The sequence below is a fragment of the Carlito syrichta genome, unplaced genomic scaffold (genome assembly GCF_000164805.1).
Source record: "Carlito syrichta isolate Samal-C Ts95f unplaced genomic scaffold, Tarsius_syrichta-2.0.1 Scaffold303134, whole genome shotgun sequence".
NCBI classification, from domain to species: Eukaryota; Metazoa; Chordata; class Mammalia; order Primates; family Tarsiidae; genus Carlito; species Carlito syrichta.
The window spans coordinates 376,571-394,023 of NW_007247230.1; the positions used below are offsets into that span (position 1 = coordinate 376,571).

Genomic DNA, 17,453 nt, shown 5'->3' on the forward strand with positions numbered 1-17,453 from the left:
GTCAGTGATAGCGAATTCACTGAGGAATGGATGTCTACAGTGGCATTCCTGCTGCAAGGAGGCAGTACGTAGATAATTGAGTATAAATACAAAAGAAGAATGTGAAAGGTTTTCTTAATAATTGAGGTTTGAGGCACCCTCAGAAGTCAGGAACTAGTGAAGCCATGGTCACGGTGATCATCTCAGCCCTTCTCTGGCCAGGTGGGGTGTTCTAGACTATGCGTTAACTATTTCAGTGTGTGTGCACACATGCACTGGTGCACTTTTTAAAGCATTTTAGGAATACATATACCAAGCGGATCCTTTTTCCTTCCTCCTGGGGGAGTTTAAAACTTTCTGTTGTAGTACTCTCAGTTCTCAGTATCTGAATCATTTATCCCTTGATAGGTGGTGGTAGAAATCTGGATGTGTTCAAAATATAGTTATCTGTGGGTTTTTAAGAGCTAGATGTTTGTGTTTGATTATAAGATGCATGCATTTTATGTTGTTTTTTTTTTTCTCCCAGGAGTTGCTTCCACCTAAATTGCATAAATAGGATGGTACATGAACAGTGTGGTATTTGACCCTTAGCTTTTACTGTTTTAAACATTGTCCCCTTATCCCATCTCAAACTTCATAGACTTATTTATGCAACTCTGTCTTTACCAATATCAAGAGCATACCCCATAAGTATGTATTATGCTATTTCACTTCACTTTAGAATTAGTAATGTTGTACAATAGTGCAACTATCTATATTGCCTAGAAAGTTATTGATGAATAAAATGTATAGTATGTTATAGTTAAGGATCTGTAACTAACTTTCACATCATATGATAGACTCAACTATTAATTCCCTCTTTTAAAATGCTGGGAAAGGCCAGGTGCAGTGGCTGAAGCCTGTAATCCCAGCACTTTGGGAGGCCAAGGTGAGGGGACTGCCTGAGGCCACAGGTTCAAAAACAGTCTGAGCAGCTTGGTGAGACCTCATCTCTACGATAAATCAAAAAATTAGCTGGGCATGGTAGTGCGTGCCTGTAGTTCCAGCTACCTGGAAGACTGAGGCGGAAGGATCACCTGAGTCCAGCAGGTCAACACTGGGATGGCCGTCAGCGTGCCACTGCACTCCTGCCTGGGTGACAGAGTGAGACTCCCACTCAGAAAAAAAAAAAAAACTGAGAAAAAAATAATGGCTATTTGGGCACACTAAGAATGTCTTGTTCAAGGTATTTATCAGATGATCATCTCATGTTAATTATTGAGAAATAGTTTTAGATATAGTTAGTAGATGAAATTTCAAGTCTTGTCTGTTTAGATTTATATAGAATTCATATTCAGATAAGTGATTGTGATTAATATTTTATTTGCCACATATTTTATAAGAACTGTGAAAATGATTTGTTATTATCTCATGGCTACATTTAAAAGGTAAATAGTTGTTTTTCTTTCCCCCTCTGCTTTTGAATTTACAGCAAAAGATGATGGAAGCATTGCTGTTGCCCTTGGTTACACTGCACATTTGGTCTCCATGATTTCCTTTTTCCTACAAGTGCCCCTCAGATATCCTATAATCCATAAGGGGTCTAGATCAACTATCAAAGATAATATCAATGACAAGCTGACTGAAAAGGAGAGAGAGTAAGTGCCTTTTTTTTAATGTTTTTAACTTCAAGCTAGTATACAACATTAGGTATATTAAAAATACAAAATGTGACCTCAGATGTGGCAACTCTTATGCAACATTTGTACAGTGCTCCATTTCTTTTAAAGCAAATGTAGTTATTCATTTAGATTTTAATGCTTCAATGTCTATACTCCCCCAAATTGCTACTAATAGCAGAATTGACTTATTTAGGCATAATTTACTCTCCTTTTATTTCTGTGAGGACAAGTGTCATATCTTCTGCAAATATTCACATAGTACTTCTTACCTGCTACTCACAAATAAAATGTTAAAAGATTTGTTAGAGGGTCAACAAGGAGAAGGATAAAGGTTTGACAGCAGATTGGAACATAACTGAAAAGTGGATTAGTGAAGTGGAAGATGAGTCAGTAGAAAATATTCTGATCAAAGTACAAAGAACTGAAGGTAATGGAATATAAAGAAAAGAACTAGATATACATAGGATACAATAACAAATGTGTAATATACCTATAATTACATTCACAGAGAGGGTGGAAAGATCATAGGGTAAACACAATATTTTAAGAGATAATGACTGAGAATTTTCCATTATTTATTTATTTATAGACAGGTTCTTGTTCTGTCGTCTATGCTGGCGTGTATGGTGTGATCATGTGTCACTGCAGCCTTAAACTCCTGATTTTACGAATCCTTTGGCCTCAACCTTCTGAGTAGCTAGGAGTAAAGGTGCACATCACCATACCTGGGTTTTGTTTTGTTTTTGGTAGACACAGGATCTCACTATATTGTTCAGACTGATCATCAACTTGTGACCTCAAGCAATCCCATCTTGTCCTCCCAAAATGCTGAGATTACAGGAGTGAGCCATTACACTCAGCAAAAATTTTCAAATTTAACAAAAAACATGAAGTTATAAATTTAAGAATCACAAAATAGGAAACAGAACAACTACAAAGAAAACATATCTGAGTCGGGCTTGGTGGCTCAGCCTGTAATCCCATGCTTTGGGAGACTGAGGTGAGTGAATTGCCTGAGCCTGCGGCTTTGAGACCCTCCTGGGCAACTTGGCGAGACCTCATCTCTACAATAAATAAAAAATTAGCCGGGTGTGGTAGAGCACTCCTGTAGTTCCAGCTACTTGGAAGGTTGAGGCGGAAGGATCGCTGGAGCCCAGCAGGTCGAGGCTGCGGTGGCCAGGAGCAGCCACTGCACTTCAGTCTGGGTGACAGTGAGACTCCAACTTAAAAACAAACAAAAAAAGAAAACATATCTGGGAAAATTAAACAGCTGAAAATCAAAGATGAAGTGAAAATATTAAAAGCAGCTAGAGAAAAAAGACATGATAACCTGAAAAGATTTATAGTAAGACTGAAAGCTTAGATTTCAATAGAATAACAATGGAAGCCAGAAAGTGATGCCATGATATTTTTAAACACTGGGGAGAAAAAAACCTGTCAACTTAGAATTTTATACCCATTGAAAATATCCTTCAAAAGTAAGGGCAAAGTAAAGATATTTCAGAATATCAAACCTGAGAAAATTCATCCCAGCAGACCTGCACTTAAAGGAAATACTAAAGGCGAAATAAAAATGATCTCACACAGATTTCAGGGAAATGCAGAAAGGAGCAAAGAACCACAGAAATGATAAGTATGTATATCTAGGTTCACCTTGACTATAAAAAAAATTAATGTCTTATTAAAAGATAAAGATTTATAAAATATATTTAAGATTACAATGTGTCATTCTAACATAAAAAGTGGGAAGAGTCAAATGGTGATAATATGCCCTAAGATCCTAATATTGTCTAGAAAATAGTAAAGGTAATAATTTATATTCTGTGGTAATAATTTATATCCAATGCTAATAATTCAAGGATGTATGTTGTAATCTCATAACCACTAAAATAGTTGTTTTGTACAAAGAAAAAATTAATAGAGGTGATAAATGGGAAAAAATAAGAAGATACTTGATTTATCCAAAATAAGGTAAACGAAAGTGAACATTAAGCAGGACAAACAGCAAATAATTAGTAAGTTTGTAGATATGAGCCCAGATTTCTCCTGTAATTACATTAAATGTATATGGTATTAATATTTTTTTAAAGATTGCCAGACTGAATAAAAATCTAAACTCATTCTGCTTTCAAGAGACACCTCAAATTTAAGGACACAAAAATGTTGAAAGTAAAAGAGTGAATAAAGATACATTATGCAAATTTTATCCAACTGACAGTTAATGTAACTGTGCTAATATCAAAGTAAAATTTAAGACAATATAAATAGTGAAACATTTTATGATAATATAGTCATTTCTAAATCTTTATGTATATATATTATATTCCTACAAACATATAGACAAAAATTCACAATACTACAAGGAAATGCGATAGCAGAGGACTTTACATTTTCTTTCATTAGCTGTTAGAACAAGTACAGAAGAATCAGTATTTAGAAGACCTGAAAAATATAATTAATACACTCAACCTAGGTAAGTATAAAGAACATCGTACCTAACGACTTCAGGATAATCATTCTTTCTGGTACACATGGAGCATTAACCAAAATTGCTTATTGTAGCCTCCATGTTTCAAAAGTTTGAAATAATAAAAATATGTTCATTGACCACAGTGGAATTAATTAGAAATCAATAATAAAATCCCAAAATGTGTGGATAATAAACAATACATTTCTGTATAACCTATCGGTAAACAAAACAAAAAGCCATTTCCCAGCACACTAGCTCCTGTATTCCCAGCTATTCTGGAGGTTGAAGCAAAAGGATCATTTGAGGCCAGGAGTTTGAGACTGCAGTATGCTATTAATGTCCCTATGAATAGCCACTGCATTCCAGTCTGAGCAACATCACAAGATGCTATCTCAAAAAAATAAAAAGAAGAAGAAACCATACGGGAAGTTTGAAACTATTTTCAATTGAGTGATAATGAGAATATAGCATATCAAAGCTTGCAAAGTACAGCTAAATCTGCAAGAGAGAAATTTATACCCCTAAGTGCATATATCAGAAAAAATAAGATGTAAATCATTGAAGGCTCCATCTGAAGACTCTCAAGAGCTCTTAGTGAAGCTTAGAAAAGTAAAAGGAGGGAAATTACAAAGATAAGAGTGGAAATTAAGTGGACACATGTACAATGGAAAAAACTATCAAGGTCCTTGAAACAACCGGAAAGTTGATAAACTCTTAGCAGGATAATTTAGAAACAGAAGAGACATGGCAAAATAAATAGTACAAGGAACAAAAGAAATTAAAAAAAGATGTCACAACACATAATACAGACAATAAAGGATAAGAAGATTTTTTTTTTTTTTTGAGTTGGAGTCTCACTCTGTTGCCCAGACTGGAGTGCAGTGGCATACTCTCTGCCACCGCAGCCTCGACCTGCTGGGCTCAGGTGATCCTTCTACCTCAGCCCTTCCAAGTAACTGGAACCACAGGCATGTGCTACCATGCCTGGCTGATTTTTTGATTTATTGTAGAAATGAGGTCTCACCATATTGCTCAGGCTGATCTCTAACCCCTGGGCTCAGGCAATTCTCTCACCTCTGCCTCCCAAATTGCTGGGATTACAGGCGTAAGCCACTGCGCCTGGCAGGATAGGAAGATCTTATGAACAACTAATAAATTTGAAATTTAAGTGAAATGACTATTCCTAGAAAAATGCAACTTTTCAAAACTAATACATGAATAACAGGAGTTTTAAAAAACACTACACTAGGACCAAGGTAAGTGAATATAAAATCTTCTACGTGAGTTATTCCCAACCCTGGCTGCACATTAGAGCCATCTGAGACTTTTAAAAATTGAGCTCCTGACCCCAAGATTCTTAGCCTCTCCCCCAAAGTTTCTGATTCAGTTAATGGGACCCAGTCATATTAGGTATTTTTTAAAAGCTCCTAAAGTGTGGTCAGGGTGGAGAACCCATGTTCTAGATTGAGAGAATGTTCTGTTCATGCCATGAAGAAATATCCTCCAGGTTATTTAGGAAGTTGCAAGCAATTCAGCATCACGGCGTGTGGAGGTAAAGTAGGTTTTAGAAACAGAAAAGTCAGGAAAGGCAGGTACCAACTGAAGAATTTAGTACTATACCTCAGTGGCTCTCAGCTGGGAGTGAGGATAGTCAACACCTGTATAGTTTCAATCAGTGCCTTTCCCAAGCCTGTGATTAGTTTAGAACCCAAGTGTTATTTTCCATTTCAAAAACTTTTCAAGAGCCTGAATACATGTGTTTGGCAAAAGGGGACATAGGTTTGTGTTCTTTGCTCTTATTTTTTAAAAGTTGAGGTGAATTTTACATACTATAATACTAAGGATTTAAAAGTGTCACCTTAGTGGTATTTAGTACATTTGCAGTATTAAGCAACCAAAACCTCTATGGAACTCTAAAACGTTTTCATCACCCCAAAGGAAAACCCTTTACCATTAAGCAGTCACTCCCTAATCCCCACCTTCCCTCAGCCCCTCCTAGAAAGCACAAGTCTGCTTTCTGTCTCTATGGATTTTCCGATTTTGAATATTTCATATAAATGGAATGAGACAATGTGTGATTTCTTTTCATTTCTTACTTCTTTCGGTTAACATAATGCTGACTGTGTTGTAGCATGGTCAGTACTCCATCCATTCATCTCTTGCTGGACATTTGTGTTGTTTCTACCTTTTGGCTACTGTGAATTGCTATGAACATTCATGTATAGGTGTTTGTTTGAGTAACCATTTTCGGTTCTTTTGGGTATATACCTACTAATGAAATTACTGAGTCATGTGGTAATTCTTTGTTTAATTTGTTGAAGAACCACCAAACTGTTTTCCATAGGAACAGGTACCATTTTACATTCCCATTGTGGTTTTGATTTGTATTTCTTCCTTCTTTTTTTTTTTTAAATAGATAGGTTCTCACTCTGTTGCCTAGGCTGGAGTACAGTAACACAATCACGGCTCACTGTAGCCTTCTACCTCCTGGGCTCAGTTAATCCTTCCACCTCAGCCTCCTGAATTGCCAGGACTGCAGGTGTATGCCACCATGCCTGGCTAATTTTTTTATTTTTTGTAGAGGTGAGATCTTGCTATGTTGTCCAGGCTAGTCTTGAACTCCTGGGCTCAAGCGATCCTCCTTCCTCAACCTCCCAAAGAGCTGGGATTACAGGCATGAGCCACCATGCCTGGCATGTATTTCCTTAATAATTTATTATGTTGACATCTTTTTGTGTGCTTGCTGGTCATTTATGTATCTTCTTTGGAGAAATGCCTATTCAAGTTTTTTGTACATTTTTTAGTTGGATTACTTGTCTTTTTTGGTTGTTGTAAGATTTCTTTATGTATGCTCAATACTAGATCTTTACCAGATATATGATTTGCAAATATTTTCTACTATTCTGTGGATGGTTAAGGCCAAAACTTAAGGTTGATAATATGTGGAGCTTGACAACTAGTTAAAGCAGGAGGGCTTCCAGTGGCCCTCCATTTCAGTTCTCAGCCACCCAGGAAATCACTGACACACACCAATCATATCCTCTGGCTGGAATCAAGAGTCATCTCTGCCTTTTGATACTTGTAAAGACTGTCTCTCAAAGCCCCTGTATCTTAGTCCACTTGTGCTGATATAACACAATACCATCAATTGGATAACTTATAAATAATAGACCTTTATTTTTTTTAACCTTTAATTTTTTTATTTTAAAGATGAGGGGTACAATTCAGGGTTAGGTATACAAATGTTCGTTATGCAGGTACCCTTGTTGATGAGGTGTGCCCTCCACTCCCCTGGCAGATTCCCACTATGCCAATTCTCAATCCCGCATGCCCCCCCCCCAGCAGTTTCTCGCTACTGCCAATCTTTGTCTTACAGTATTACGATAATTGTTCAAGGTCCACTTATGAGTGAGAACATGTGATACTCAGTTCTTTGTTTCTGTGATAGATCGCTTAGTATTATAGACTCTAAGTCCATCCAGGTTGCTGTGAAGTTCATGATTTTGTCCTTCTTTATGGCTCTGTAATATTCCATAGTGTTTATATACCACATTATTTTTATCCAGTCCTCTTTTGATGGGCCGCACAGTTGGTTCCATGTTCTTGCTATTGTGAACAATGCTGCAGTAAACATGCGTGTGCAGGTATCTTTTTCACAGAATGATTTGAAGAACTTATTTTTCATGGTTCTGGAGGCTAGGAAGATCAAGGCATTGGCCAGTGTGGTGTCCAGTGACAATAGCTCTCTGCTTTTATGACACTGTCATATTACTGCTTCCCTCAGAGCGGAGGAATGCTATGTCCTCATGGCAGAAAAAATGGAAGGCAATGTAAAGAGATCAAACAGCATCTGTCAAGCCCTTATACAATGATATTAGTCATTAATGAGGGGACGTCCCTTATGAACTACATACCTTTCAAAAAGCCTCACTTCTTAATACCGTTGTATCGGGGATTAAGTTTCTAACACATGAATTTTAGGGATACATATTCAGACCCTAACTTTCTGACCCTGGCTTCCTAAATTCATATTGCTCCAAATGCAGATGTCCTTCCACCCCAATAACCTTCAAAAGTCTTAACTCATTCCAGCACCAACTCAAAAGTCTAAAGTCCAGAGTCTCATTTAGATCAGGTATGGGTGAGACTCAAGGCACAATTCATCCTGAGGCTAATTTCCCTATAGCTGTGAGCCTATGAAATTAAACAAGTTATTTGCTTCCAAAATACAGTGGTGGGGCAGGGATAAGATAGACATTTCTATTCCAAAAGGCAGAAAGAGGCAAGAAGAAAGGAGCAGAACCCAAGGAAGGCCAGAACCTAATAATGCAAACTAAATGTTTGACTCCATGTTCTGCTGTCCAGGCCCACTGAGACAGGGATTGGACCCTGAAGGCTCCAGGTGACCCCATCCCCACAACTTTGCTGGGCATAGCCCATGTGACAGTTCTCAAGGGTTGAAGTCTCATGCCTGTGGCTCTCCCAAGCTGGCATGCTAGTGCCTCTCTAGTTCCGAATTCCCAGGGTCTCAGCAATGACTCCACCAGGCGTTGCACTAGTGGGGGCTGTCTACAGTGGTCTTGACCTCAAAGGTCTGCTGGGCGTTGCCCTATTGGGGACTGTCTTCAGTGTCCCCGTTACTATGACAGCTCTCTGCCTGGACCCTGAGGTATCCTTTGACTTCTAGGTGGAGAAAGCCATGTCTCTACAGCTTGTGCACTCTGTGTTCCTGCAGAGTTAACACCTCATCGATGCTGTCAAGAAGTATTTCTTGTGCCCTCTAGAGTGGTGGCCTGAGCCACACTGGGGCCCACTTGAGCCATAGCTGGGATGGCCAAGGAGCACTGTACTGGAATCCCAGGAGCAGAGCCTTTAGGTGGCTCTGGGCAATGAGCATTGAGGTCTCACAGGCATACTAGTCCTGTCATTTGAAACCATTCTGCTCTCAAGACCTGGGTACTTTGGTTCTGTGATAGGAATGGCAGCCTTGAAGATCTCTAGAATGCCTTTATGGTTGTTCTCCCATTATCTTGATGGTAACATCAGCCATACTGATCTCTTTATCAAACAGTAGCTTGGACACAACCCAACATGCTTTTTCTTTCTTTATGACCTGGCAAGGCTGGGATTTTTCAAAATTTTAAAGTTCTGCTTCCCTTTTAATCATAAATTCTATCTTTGTTTCTCTCCTCTCACATTTTATGATAAGCAATTGAGAAGCCATGCAACATCCTCAACACTTTTCTGCTTAGAGAGAGTTCTACCAAATATTTTAGTTCATTGGTTGTAAGTTGTGCCTTCTATAAGTTTCTAGAACATAGACACAATTCAGCCAAGTTCTTTGCCACTGTATAACACGGATGACCTTCTCCTTCCATTTTCAATACCTTGTTACCTTTCTTTAATCTGAGGCTTCATCAGAATAGTCTTCACTGTCCATATTTGTTTTTCCTAGAGATTTGCTCTGTCTTGCTCTGTCGCACAGGCTGGAGGGCAGTGTTGTGATCATAACCCACTGCAGCCTCCAGCTCCTGGACTCAAGCAGTCCTCCTGTCTCAGCTTCCTGAGTAGCTGGGACTACAGGCGCATTCCACCATGCCTGGCTAATTTTTTTATTTGTTGTAGAGATGGAATCTTACTATGTTGCCCTGACTGTTTTTGAACTTCTGATCTCAGACAGCCCTCCTGCCTCAGCTTCCCAAAGAGCTGGGATTACCAAGTGTGAACCACTGCTTTCAGCTTGCTGTCCACATTTTTACCAACCTTCTGTTCATGACCACTTAAGTAATCTCTAGGAAGAATGAGGATTTCCCTATAGCTCTTTTCTTCTTCTGAGCCCTTAGCAGAATCACCCATAATGCTCCATGCATAACACTATAGGCTTTTTCTAGCATGCACTACAAAACTTTTCCAGCCTCTACACTTTATTCAGTTCCAAAGCCACTTACACTATTTTAGATATATATATTTTATAGCAATATTCTTCTTCTCTGGTACCAATTCTGTCCTAGTCCATTTGTGCTGCTAGAACAATATACCACAGACTGCGCAACTTATAAACAATAGAAATTTGTCTCTCATAGTTCTGGAGGTTGAGAAGCCTAAGATCAAGGTCCTGGTGGGCTTGTTGTCTGGTGAGGGCAGCTCTCTCTGCTTCTAATATGTCGCTCTGTAGCCAGGAGTGATGGCTCCCTCCTGTAATCCCTACACTTTGGGAAGCAAAGGCATGAGAATTGCCTGAGCCCAGGGGTTCGAAACCAGCCTGGGCAACTTGGTGAGATCTTGTCTCTATAATAAATAAAAAAACTAGCCTGGTGTGGTGGTGCATGCCTGTAGTTCCAGTTACATGGAAGGCTGAGGTGGGAGGCTCACCTGAGCCCAGCAGGTCGAGGCTACAGTAGCTGTGAGTGTGCCACTGCACTCTGACCTGGGTGAGACTCTGACTCAAAATTAGATAAACAAAGAAAAAAGGTGTTGCTCTGTGGTTGTGTCTGCCAAAGGGGAGGAATACTTTGTCCTGACGTGGTAGAAATGAGAGAAGAGGTGTAAAGGAACTAAATTCTCTCTGTCAAGCCCTTTTATAGCAACATAAACCATTTATGAGAGCAGATCCTTTTTGACCTAAACACCTCTCACAAGGCCCCACCTCCTAACACTGTTGCATTGGAGATTAAGTTTCCAACATGAATTTTGGGGGCTAAAGGCCATAGCACCCTGGTTATTCACTCTCTTCTCAGGTGCATTCCCCATACATGGTATGTGGTGTCCTCCTCCCTAGGGCTATGAGATATATAACTAATAAACTGCCCTTAAACTTATCTGTCTGGTGTTAGATGTTGAGTGTTCAACCATCAAGGCAGGAATCTCTCCCTTATCAATGCAGTGAAGAGGACGTGATTAAAACACTTGTGTCACTCTCTTCATAGTATTCTTTGATGCATACAAAATTTAAATTTTGATGAAGCCCAAGTCTTTTTGTTGTTGTTGTTTCTGATGCTTTTGGTGTCATATCTAGACTTTGTTGTCAGTTCTAAGATCATGATGATTTATTCCTTTGTTTTCTTGTTATAGTTTTAACTGATATAATTCGTTAGTCCATTTTGAATTAATATTTGTATGTGGTATGAGGTAGGGGTCCACTTTCATTTTTTTAATGCAGATTTCCAATTTTCTTGGCACTATTTGTTGAAGACACTCTTCTTTATCCCTTGAATAGCTTTGGCACCCTTGTTGAAAATCAATTGGCCATAGATTTCTGGACTCTCTCATTTATAGTCTTTTGGTCTATATGTCTTCCATAGACCAATACTTATTACCATTGAAATTGAGAAGTATGAGTTCTCTGACTTTGTTCATCTTTTTCAGTATTGTTTTAGCTATTCAGAGCTTCTAACAATTTCATATAAATTTGAGGATCAGCTTTATAATTTCTGTTTAACAAAAAAGTCATTGGAATGTTGACAGGAATTGCATTGAATTTGTGGTTTACTTTGAGTAGTATTACCATCTTACTAATAATACACCTTCCAGTGGGTTGTGTCTTCATTTATTTAGGTATTTTTCAATTTCTTTTGGCAGTGTTTTGTAGTTGTTTTTCTTTCACATCAGATGGATAATGTTCCAATGTCATAACAAGGTTTGAGGGAGACACATCTCACACATGAACACGAAAGTCCGATCATTGTGCTTATGAGCTACAAAAGCTTCAATGTTTTATAGTTTTTAATGTACAAGTCTTGAACTTCATTGGTTAAATATATTGTTGTGTATTCTATCATTTGAATACTATTGTAAATGGCATTATTTTTTAAATTTTTTTTATCAATTGTTCAGTTTTTCTGAATATTGTATCATGTCACCTGTGAATAGGCATAGCATTATGTCTTCCTTTCCAATTTGGATGCTTTTTTTTTTTTGCTTGTTTAATTGTTCTGGTTCCCGTGCAGTGTTGGGTAGCAGTAGTTCAGTAGTTCACCAGTCATCCTTGTCTTGTTTCTCAGCATAGGGGGAAAGCATTTAATTTTTCACCATTGAAAATGATGTTAACTTTAAATTTTTCATGAATGTTCTTGATCATGTTCAGGTAGTTCCTTTTTATTAGTTTTCTGAGTGTTTTCATGATGAAAGAATGTTAGATTTTGTCAAATGCTTTTTCTGCAAAAATCAAGATGATCATGTGGTTATATGCCTTTCCTCTGTTCATATGGTATATTACATTGACTGATTTTCATGTTTTAAACCATCTTCGCATTTCTGGGAGAATTCCACTTGGTCATGGTGTAGAATCCTTTTCGGCTTACTGATATTTTGTTGAGAGTTTTTGCATCTATATTTATAAAATCTTGTACTGTAGTTTCTTTCTTGTAATACCTTTGTCTAGTTTTGTTATCGGGATAATACTGGCCTCATAAAATGAGTTAGGAAGTGTTCCTTCTATATTTTGGAAGACTTTGAGGATTCCTATTAATTCTTCCTTAAATATTTGTCTGAATTCACCAGTGGAACCATCTGGTCCTAGACTTTCCTTTGTTGGGAGGTATTAAAATCACTGATTCAATTTGTTTACTTGTTATATGCTCAGATTTTTTTGTATATTCTTGAGTCGGTTTAGAATAATTTGTGCTTTTCTAGGAGTATGTCCATTTTATCTAGGTTGTCTAATTTATTGACATACAATTGTTTATATTATTTCCTTAAAATTCTTTTCATTTCTGTAAGACTGTAGTAAGGTTTCCAATTTATTTTCTGATTTCAGATACTTGTATCTTTTTCGAGGCTAGCTAAAGATTTGTCAATTGCGTTGATCTTTTCAAAGAACTGACTTGTTTTTGTTGATTTTTCTCTATTCTTCAATTCTCCATTTTCTTTATCCCTGCTCTTTATTATTTCCTTCATTTTGCTAGCTTTTGTTTTGTTTTGTTATTTAGTTTATTAAGATGGAAATTTTGATTAATGAGAGTTTTCCTTTTTTAAAAAATTTTTTTATATTAGAGATGGGATCTTGCTGTGTTACCCAAGCTGGTCTTGAACTCCTGGGCTCAAGGGATCATCCTATCTTAGCCTCCCAAACGCTGGGATTACAAGCATGAGCCACTGTACCCATCTAGCAATCTTTCCTTTTTAATGTCAGTGTGTTCATTTATAAATTTCCACATCTCATAAATTTTTGAATGTTGTGTTTTTATTCATTTGTGTCAAAGTGTTTTCTAATTTCCCTTGTGATTTTTTTGAACACTGATTAAGAGAGCATCGTTTAATTTTCACTATTTTTAGTTATTCTTTCACTGTTGAATTCTCCTGTATTCTAATGTGACAGAAATTAGTTTTATGATTTTAATATTTTTGATATTATCAAGACTTGTTATGTGGCCTGGCATGGTCTATCATGGAGAGTGTTCCTCATGCACATGAGAAGAATGTGTAGGCTTGGCTCAGTGGCTCAGCCTGTAATATTAGCATTTTGGGAGGCCAAGGCGAATGGGTTGCCCGAGCCCGCGGGTTCAAGACTAACCCGGGCAACTTGGTGAGACCTCGTCTCTACAATAAATTTTAAAACAAAATTAGCCTGGCGTAGTAGCGCACGCCTGTAGTTCCGGCTACTTGGAATGCAGAGGCGGAGGGATCACCAGAGCCCATCAGGTCAACACTGGGGTGACCGTGAGTGTGCCACTGTACTCTAGCCTGGGCAACAGAGTGAGATTCCAACTCAAAAGAAAAAAAAAGAAGAAGAAGAAGAATGTGTAGTCTGCCATTGTTAGAAGCAGTGCTCTATTTATGTCTGTTAGGTCTGTTTGATTTATGGTGTTGTCAAGTCCTCCCTATTGATCCTATGCCTAGATATTTTATTATTGAAAGTGAGTTATTGAACTCTTCAACTATTATTATAAAACTGTGTGTTTCTCCCTTCAATTTGGTTGGCATTTGCTTCATGTATTTTGAGCCTTTGTTGTTTGGCGCACATGTTTCTAGTTGTTATGTCTGTTTGATGAATTGACCCCTTTATCAGTATTTGATGACTTTTTTTTTTTTTTTTGCCTCTTTTAGCAATTTTTGACCTGGAGACTGTTTTGTCTGGTATTAGTATAGCCACCCCAGCTCTCTTGCTATTTGCATGGACTACTTTTCCTGTCTTTTCACTGTGAACCTATTTGTATCTTTGAATCCAGAGTGAATCTTTCTTAGGAAACACACAGTTGGAACATGCCTTTTTATTCATTCTGCCAATTTCTACCTTTTGGTTAGAATGTTTAATTCACTCACACTAAATGTACTTTACTGGTATGAAAGGACTTCTGCTATTTTGCAATTTGTTTTCTGGCATGTCTTTTGCCTTTTTTGTGCATTTCTTCCACTGATGTTTTCTTTTGATCTTAATTTATTCTTTTTTATAGTGCATCATTTTGATTCTCTTCTCATTTCCCTTTCTGTATAGTCTAAAAATATTTTCTTGATGGTTGTTGTGGGGATTATAATTAATATCTTATATTTGTAACAATCTAGTTAGAGTTGATACCAACTTAGTTTCAATAGCATATAAAAACTTTGGTTCTATACATCCCTGTTCCCCCCCCCATGCACATTTTTATGTTGTTATTGTCACAAATTACGTCAGTATATATGATGTGTGCATAAATAATACTGTCTCTTTTATTTACCTACATAGTTGCCGTTACTGGGTTTTTTGTTTTTTTGGGTTTTTTTTGTACTGCTTCAAGTTACTGTCTAGTGTCCTTTAATTTCAACTGAAAGCCTTAATCTTCACTTCCTGGTTGCACTGAGCCTAGAGGTCTTCTGAGATCTTTTCTGAACATGCATCCTGTTTTAGGCATGAGTGTGACTTCTCCATTCCCTGTATACTTGGACTCTTTTTAACGCCCTGTTTTCTCAAAGAAACTCCCCCCAACTTATCCTCCCTGGCTTTAGGCAATCTGTTGTCTGTTTCTGCTGTAATCTCTTGCCCCAGGTGGCTGTGGGTTGTTTGTTTGCCTTACTACTTGAACAATGTTAGCTGCTTTTCAGCTCAGAAAAGTTCAGTCTAGGTGAGAAACAAAGGCAAGCGCCTTACATTAGTTCTTCAGATGGCCCCCAGACAAGTTAGAACAGACCGACACAGTTTTGTTCTGTTTTGTTTTGTTTTAAAGACCAAGATCTGCCCTGCTCTCTTTAGAAGCAAGAATGAGGCTCCACACTGGGAATATAGGCTGCTGTCTTCATTACCAATGCTGAGCTGGGCAGGAGGATAGGGCCAGGCACGTAAAAATGCTGCACAGCTTTCCTCCTGATTTCGGGTTTTCCTTTTTTTAAAAAAAAATTTAATATTCAATCAATTGATAAACCTTCGACTATTTTCCAGAGTTTTAACAAAGTTGATTTTGACCATTTTTCTTCATTGTTTTTCTTTATGTTTCTCTGGACTGACAAGCCTTTGGACCTACCTACTCTGCCATTTCTCTGACATCATTTATTTTCTTTAGTGATCAAAAGCATTACTTAAAAGAGATAAAAAGACCCCTAGATAATTTTAAGCAAGAGAGAATACTATGACCGGATTTGTACTTAAGAAAAAAACACCCTATTTTTCCGAAGAAAACTGTCTTCCTTTGGTTCCATAATATTAAAATTAAGTGTCTTTCCAGTTTTTGTCAAAATTTTTTATAATAATCTGACTTTAAAATATCAATTATGGACATAACTCAAGCATAAAACAAATTTCAAAAGGTAGAAATAATACCATGCATCTTCTTAGATCACAGTGGAATAAAAATAAATATCATCACTACCACCGAGATCCCTCCAAAACACACAAAGACATGGACACAAAACAACATGCCGCCGAATGACTTCTGGGTCAATATGGAAATCAGGACAGAAATAGAAAGATTCCTAGAAACAAATGAAAACAAAGACACATCAGAAACTCTGGGATGCTGTAAAAGTAGCGATGAGAGAAAAATTCACACCATTGCACACACACACCAAGAAAATAGATCACAAGTAAACAGCCTAATATCACACCTAAGGGAGCTGGAAAAGCAAGTTCATCTAAATCCTAATTTCAGTAGAAAAATTCAGATTACTAAGATAAAGTCACAATTGCAGGATCTAGAAGACAAAAGTATCATAGAAAGGATCAACAAGACAAAAAAGCTGGTTCTTTGAAAGAATAAATAAGATTGATAGATCCCTGGATAGATTGGCTAAAAAAGAGAGAGAGAGTTCAAAGAAACACAATTAGAAACAAAAAAGGCGATGTCACAAGTGACCCTGAAGAAATTCAAAAGGCTACCAGAGATTACTATGAATTTTTATATGCAGATACACTAGAAAATCTAAAGGAAATGGAGGATCTTCTGACATCACATAACCCCAGGTTGAAACAAGAAGAAATTGAAACCCTAAACAGAAGAATAACAATCCAGGAAATCAACTCAATTATAACCCCCCCCCACGCCCCTAAAAAAAAGGCCTGGACAAGATGGCTTCTCAGCTGATTCCTATAAGGCATACAAGAGAAGCTGATACCAATCTTATTGGAAGTATCCCAGGCAATCGCGAAGGATGGAATTCTCCCTAACTCATTTTGTGAAACCAACCTCATACACCCAAACCTGGCAAATACTCAGTAAGAAAAGAGAATTACAGGCCTGTCTCCCTGATGAACATAGACACAAAAAGTCTCCACAAGAGTCTAGCAAATTGGATCCAACAACACATCTCAAGTATCATCCACCACAACCAGATGGCCTTGTTGCCAGGATGCAGGACTGGTTCGACATTTGTTTGACCATAAATGTAATTCAGCATATTAACAGATATGAAACCAAGAACCACACGATTATCTCATTAGATGCAGAAAAAGTATTCAACAAAATGCAGCATCCCTTCTTGATAAAAACTTTTAGACACGTAGGCATAGATGGAACATTCCTCAAAGCAATAAAAGCTACCTATAATAAACTTGTAGCCAATAGTGTGCTCAGGGGGCAGAACCTGGAAGCATTCCCCCTAAGAACTAGAACAAGACAAAGATGTCCACTCTCATCCCTCCTATTCAGATAGTGTTGGAAGTCCTAGCCAGAACAATCAGGCAACAGAAGGAAATCAACAATATTCAGATAAGAAAAGAGGAAGTTAAGCTATCCCTCTTTGTGGATGATATGCTTCTATAACTAGAAAACCCTGGAGAGTCTGTCAAAACCTCCTCGCACTGATAAATGGCTTTGGTAAAGCCTCAGGTTAAAATGAATGTGCAAAAGACAGTTGCATTTCTATACACCAACAGCAAGCAGGCAGAGAACCAAATAAAAAACAGTCTAATTCACAGTAGCCACAAAAATAGTGAA

At 37.7% G+C, this 17,453-nt stretch overlaps 1 protein-coding gene across 2 annotated transcripts in view; it reads left to right on the forward strand.

The window, feature by feature from the left end:
- UVRAG (UV radiation resistance associated) overlaps window positions 1-17,453 on the forward strand; it is a 303,419-nt gene that overhangs the window by 170,791 nt on the left and 115,175 nt on the right. For both annotated transcript variants that reach the window (XM_021712220.1, XM_008057822.1), the window contains one exon: window positions 1,451-1,616. In XM_021712220.1, coding sequence (XP_021567895.1) covers window positions 1,451-1,616 — 166 coding nt within the window. The remainder of the gene's footprint in view (window positions 1-1,450; window positions 1,617-17,453) is intronic.